The following is a 5,773-nucleotide window of genomic DNA, read 5'->3' on the forward strand; positions in this document are numbered from 1 at the left end:
GGTGCTACAAGATCTCTCTAGATAATGATTCAACAGACTAACATGGCTATATCTTTGATCCTTTCCATCTTTGATGGTGCATTGATGGCATCAGCTTTGGGAATGAATCACACAACTGCAAAGTATGTGCATAAAGATGTACGTATGTGTGCTGCTGGATTCTACCACATCCCTCCCTTTAAACACCGAAAGTGTATCTCAATGTCCAAATAAATTTCACAGTGATTCCAAGATTTATTAAAGCACCGCTATCTCACTGAATCACACAGACTCTCAGGGCTGTACATGGCAAGAGCTCAGAATAATTCGAACAGATTAAAAACGTATTGCAAAATTTAGTGAGTCCAAAAACATTTTAAAACTGTTTGAGAATCATTCACGTGTCGAGAACGGGATGCAACCAGTTTGACGTAAAAGGTTTTGATAACATGCCATGCTTTCCCTTGATCTTCCAATGGCTTTCAGGCCTCTATGGTCTACTTGCATGAACAGATTATGGTGCAAAACATAAAGTGGGAGCAAAGGCTGAGTATCTCAGGTTGTCAGCCCAGCCGGATCTTTCCTATATCCATGTCTGGAGCTGATCTTTTCAGCGAGGAACAATGCAGAGGCGGTAAGGCCGGGGAACGCTGATAAAATTGTTCACCAGGGGAGAGATGTCGATCTCCTTGGGGTCCGTGAGAGGCTTCAGCTTGAAGTTCTGGAGGATGGTGGTGAAGAACAAGAAGAGCTCCATGCGGGCCAGGCCTTCTCCTGCGCAGATCCGCTTCCCTGCAAGGAGACCCAAGAAGGAAGGGAAGAGAAGAGAAGAGGAGGGTGTCATGGAAGAATATATAAATACTTGGAGGTTTATCTTGCGAGAAAGGATTCTTGAACATGGAAAGAGAGCATCTGTGCGCATCCTGCTTGCTGGGCCTGCTGCTGTGCTGAAACCAGTTTGGATTTCAAGTATCCTCCAAAAGAGCAGATTGAAGCCAAAGAATGCTCCATACACAATACTAAAAGATTCACATTCAGCGAATCTGATGCATTTGTTTGGAAATGCATTTAACATGAATGTCTTTTTCCATCCCTGCTTCAGAGACTAGGAAAAGGAGTAATAGAAGCAAAGTGCAGGAAAAGAGAAACCACCAACATGGTGAAGGGTCTGGAAACCATGAAGCCCTATGAGGAACATCTTAGGGAGCTGGGTATGTTTAGCCTGGAGAAGAGACGGTTAAGAGGGGATATGAGAGCCCTGTTTAAATATCTGAAGGGATGCCATATTGAGGAGGGAGCAAGCTTCTTTTCTGCTGCTCCAGAGACTAGGACAGAATGGAGCAATGGGTGGAAGCTCCAGGAAAAGAGATTCTGCCTCAATGTTAGGAAGAACGTCCTGACAATCAGAGTTTTTTGACAGTGGAAGATGTTGCTGCGGCTCAGTTGGAATGGCAGACCTCCTAAAAACTGAGCAGGGATGGCACACACCCCTCTCCCATTAGTCCCTCTCCTCCAGAATGAATCTATTCTGATTGTCATTCTCACTTATTGGACACGCTTCAGAATCGATTCTTCTCAAAAGAACCTCTTTCAAAAGACTGTCTGGAAAAAACGTGGGGTTTTTTTTGCCTTTGCCTCGCTTTATCACGACAGGATTCAATCACATTGCGACAGGAACTGGTTCCAAATGGGAACGAGGGTTGGCAATTGCTATATTTCATAGTGAGAACGGTGCCCTTAATCTGTTCAAGGACCCATTTGATTAGGTAAAGGTAAAGGTTTTCCCTTGACATGAATGTCTAGTCATAACTGAGTGTAAGGGGCAGTGACAATGTCCATTACTAAGCCAAAGAGCCAGCATTGTCTGAGGACTTCTCCAGTGGCCATGTGCCCAACATGACTGCACCACATGCTTTAAACGTCCCACTGAAGTTATACCTATTTAGAGTATCTGCTTGCACTCTGACATGCCTTTGAACTGCCAGGTTGGCAGAAGCTGGGGCTAGGGACAGAAAGGCACCCCATCATGCAGCCCTTGGGCCTCAAACTGCCAACCTTCCCATCTTCCGATCGTCAGAACAGGCATCTTAACCAGTAAGCCACTGAATCCCATCTGAGACTCAAAACAGCCAACTGATAACACGACTCTCAGGGATGCTGCCTAAGGAGGGAGGGAGGGACCCTTTTACCTGCCGAGAATGGCATGAAGTAGTCACTCTTCCTGAAGGTCCCATCTTCATGCAAGAAATGCTGTGGGTCAAACTCTGTGGGGTTGGGGAATTCTCTGCTGTCATGCATCACTGAAGTTAAATGAGGATGTATTGTGGTGCCCTGTAGGGAGTAAAAATACCCCAATGAGACACTTTTTCATCATGAGAAGCGTGAGACCAGACGTCACAGAAAGAGCACAGCCATCCCGATCCCTCTAAGCCAGTGCTTCTCAACCTTCCTAATGCCACAACCTTTTAATACAGTTCTTCACGTTGTGGTGACCCCCAAAATAGAGGAGCAGTGTCTCAGTTCCTAAGACCATCGGAAATATGTGTTTTCTGGGGGTCTTAGGCGACCCCTGTGAAAGGCTCATTCGACCTCCAAAGGGGTCGTGACCCATAGGCTGGGAAGTGCTGCTCTAAGCCATTAAGAGAATTGCCATGGCCTTAAGCCTTATTAGTACAGGAATCAGTGCAGATCCTCAAGTGAACGCAGGGAACTATACCTTGGGAATGACATATCCTCTGAATGGCGTGTCCTTGACCACTGCATGAGGGACACTCAGTGGGACGAGAGAGATGAACCTCTGGATCTCGTGGATGACCGCATCTGTGTAAGGCATCTGTCCCCGGTCAGTCATGCAAGGTCTTCGGAAGCGGCCAACCACCCGGTCAATCTCCTCCTGAACTCTCCCTGTTGTGAGATGGGTGATGTTCAATACCAAGGCACAAACATCCAGAAACACCAGGGAATCATTCAAATGGCAAGGGAAATCCTTCTTCTGTGATGTTTTACAAGGGAACATGAGATGGCTTAGGAAAGTTTTGATCCCCCTTGAATTGCTCCCCACTTCCCCCCCTTAGGTCACCTATTTCGATCTTTTTGCCTAAGTGACTACTAAAAGACCTCACCATATTGTGAGTTGAAGATATCTCTTCAGGGCTAAAATATATTGCATGTCTACCAACACTGGATAGAATTGTATTATTTTCCAACTAGAATGGACCCACTGAATCTATAGTTGAATGGTGAGCCAAAAAAGAAGTAAATCCAATTGATTGAATGGATTTACTCTATTTGGAAGGGATAGAATCATAGAAGAGTTGGAAGAGACCACAAGGGCCATCCAGCCCAACCCCAATCTGCCATGCAGGAAATCACCATCAAAGTGATAATAAGATTTGAGCACCACCCTCAGATTTGAAAGACTGCTCTGGACCTTATTAAAGCATGCATTTCCTTGCCCTCTCTGCAAGTAGTCTGGAATAATATTTTTGCAGATGTACCATGTTTGAAAAAAGACCTTTGTCTGGAAGGTGATGATCAGTTAGTAAATAGATAGCCACATCTGGCTTGTTGAGAGTCTTTTAGGTAGCCATTGTGGAGGATGTTTCCAGGGGTTTCGGCTATAGAGAAACTCAACAACGTGTGCCATACAGAAAGTGAGAAGAGAAGCTGATGGTTTGCAGCAGATCCATTTGTTTTACCTTCTATTTCTGGGTATTTCTGGAGAATCAGGAGGCCATATCTGAGGGTGGTGCTGGTTGTTTCTGTTCCTGCCACAAACAAGTCAGATGTGGAGGAAACCAGGTTCTCGATGGTGAACACGGATGCATCGTTCTGCTTTTCCTGGGGAAACACGCAGCAGGATCAGTGGTGTCAGCTCAATTGCATTCAATAAAACATAATATAAGAGGGTTAGAATCTGTATGCAGCCAGTCATGTCCTGGGGAAAATGATAGCCCCGTTCAAATATTTGAAGGGTATCATACCAAAGATGGAATCACCTTCTTTGTTTACTTCTACTCCAGAGGATAGGACCCAAAGCAATGGGTTCAAGCTAAGGAAAAGAGATGCCACCAAAACACTAGGAGGAATGTCTGGACAGTAAGAGCTGTTTGAAAGTGGAAGACGCTGCTGCCTCTGAAGCCGGCAGAGTCTCCTTCTTTGGAGGTCTCTAAGTAGAGGCTGGATGGCCATCTGTCAATGGGATGCTTTGGTGGTGAGTTTCTGCATGGCAGAATGGGATTGGACTGGATCAGTGTCCTTGTGAATGTAGAATCATAGAATCCTAGAGTTGGAAGAGCCCACAAGGGCCATCCAGTCCAACCCAATTCTGCCATGCAGGAACTCTCAATCAAAGCATCCTTGACAAGTGGTCTCTTCCAACTCCATGATCCTATGATCCTATGAACATTCTTGTGAACCACTTGCACACATCTCTCTTCTTTATAGAAGCTTTCTTTTCCATAGGTATCACACCACATCTTTCCTTGCTTTGTTTCAGAACAACCTGGTTGGGTTTCTGTGAGGTTTGGATGGAAGGTGGCATGGCATTGGGGCTTTCACTGAGGTTTCAAGGGGTAAGGCTCAGCCCCTTGGGGACCCCCTTTAAAACAGTGGCAAAACATGAAGAAGATTCACTGCCCCACAGTTGTGGATACTATCACTTTCCATGGTGTCTGTCAGCTGAGAAAGTTCTAGCACAGGGACCTTTCCCCAACTCAGTGGCTCAGTGCCTTTGTCTTACCTGATCCATTTTAATATAGAAGCAGTCGACAAAGTCTCGGGGCAAGGAGGGGTCCAGGGTTGCCTTGTGTGCCTTGGCTTCCTCTGAAATAAACTCTCTGCCTCTCACGGAGTTTGACTTGAGTCTATGATGAGGCCCAGGGATGAACTCCATAAGGGAAGGGAACATATTGGCCAGCTAGAAGGAAAAAAGAAGAGATGTCACAAGTTTTGTGCAAGAAATATGAATTGTTAGGCTTTGATGTATAAGGCAGGTAGCTGCCTTTTGCCAGAGTCTCCATGGTTTGTGAGAAGGCATGCTCAGAGGAGTAGCGCAAGAGAGCCTGTTCCTAGTCCGTCTCAGAAAAATCAAATCTCCTTGTAAAGTACAAACTGGAATTTCCTGCCCTCCTGTCCTTAAGTGCCTTTGTCTCATGTATGCAACTCCATTGTTCTCAAATGCCCAGACAGTCTAAGAGTTATTATCAGTTACTATCAATCCAAGTTATTGTTTTGAACATAAGAGGAAATGGTCTCATTGATATATTCAGTAAAGCAATAAGTGCTTAACTGTCTGGTTTACCAGCACTGAAAGGAGATCCTGCCAAACTGGCTCAAACTGGCATGCCCCCCCCCCCCAAAATAGTGAAGTACTGGTCAGTTTCAAGGGATGTTGGCCAATCCTATCTGGATTTGAAAGAAGGTAAGCATCTATACTTAATTGGCTTCGCAACTCCATTGTTGTCAAATCCCAGAGAATCTAAGAGTTATTATCAGTGCCCAGAGAGTAGGCTCACACCTTCCGTTTTGAACATAAGACGCAAGATTTTTGTGAGTTGTTTGGGCTATATGGCCATGTTCTAGTAGAGTGTTTTTTCCCCTGATGTTTTGCCAGCTTCTGTGGCTGGCATCTTCGGAGAATTCTGGCATGAAAGAGAGTGATAATCATAGAATCGTAGAGTTGGAAGAGACCGCAAGGGCCCTGATCCAGTCCAACCCCCTTCTTCTGCCATGCAGGAAATCCAAATCAAAGCATCCCCAGCAGATGGCAATCTAGCCTCGGCTTAAAGACCTC

At 45.4% G+C, this 5,773-nt stretch overlaps 1 protein-coding gene across 1 annotated transcript in view; it reads right to left on the bottom strand.

The window, feature by feature from the left end:
• Nucleotides 1-214: 214 nt before the first annotated feature.
• The window catches only part of LOC121927315 (cytochrome P450 2C15-like), a 46,167-nt gene continuing 40,608 nt past the window's right edge, over nt 215-5,773 (bottom strand). The window contains exons 5-9 of the mRNA XM_042461046.1: nt 4,721-4,897; nt 3,678-3,819; nt 2,696-2,883; nt 2,169-2,310; nt 215-771 (exon numbers count right to left, since the gene is read on the bottom strand). Coding sequence (XP_042316980.1) covers nt 590-771; nt 2,169-2,310; nt 2,696-2,883; nt 3,678-3,819; nt 4,721-4,897 — 831 coding nt within the window. The 3' untranslated portion in view covers nt 215-589. The remainder of the gene's footprint in view (nt 772-2,168; nt 2,311-2,695; nt 2,884-3,677; nt 3,820-4,720; nt 4,898-5,773) is intronic.

This window comes from Sceloporus undulatus, chromosome 1 (assembly GCF_019175285.1).
Source record: "Sceloporus undulatus isolate JIND9_A2432 ecotype Alabama chromosome 1, SceUnd_v1.1, whole genome shotgun sequence".
NCBI classification, from domain to species: domain Eukaryota; kingdom Metazoa; phylum Chordata; class Lepidosauria; order Squamata; family Phrynosomatidae; genus Sceloporus; species Sceloporus undulatus.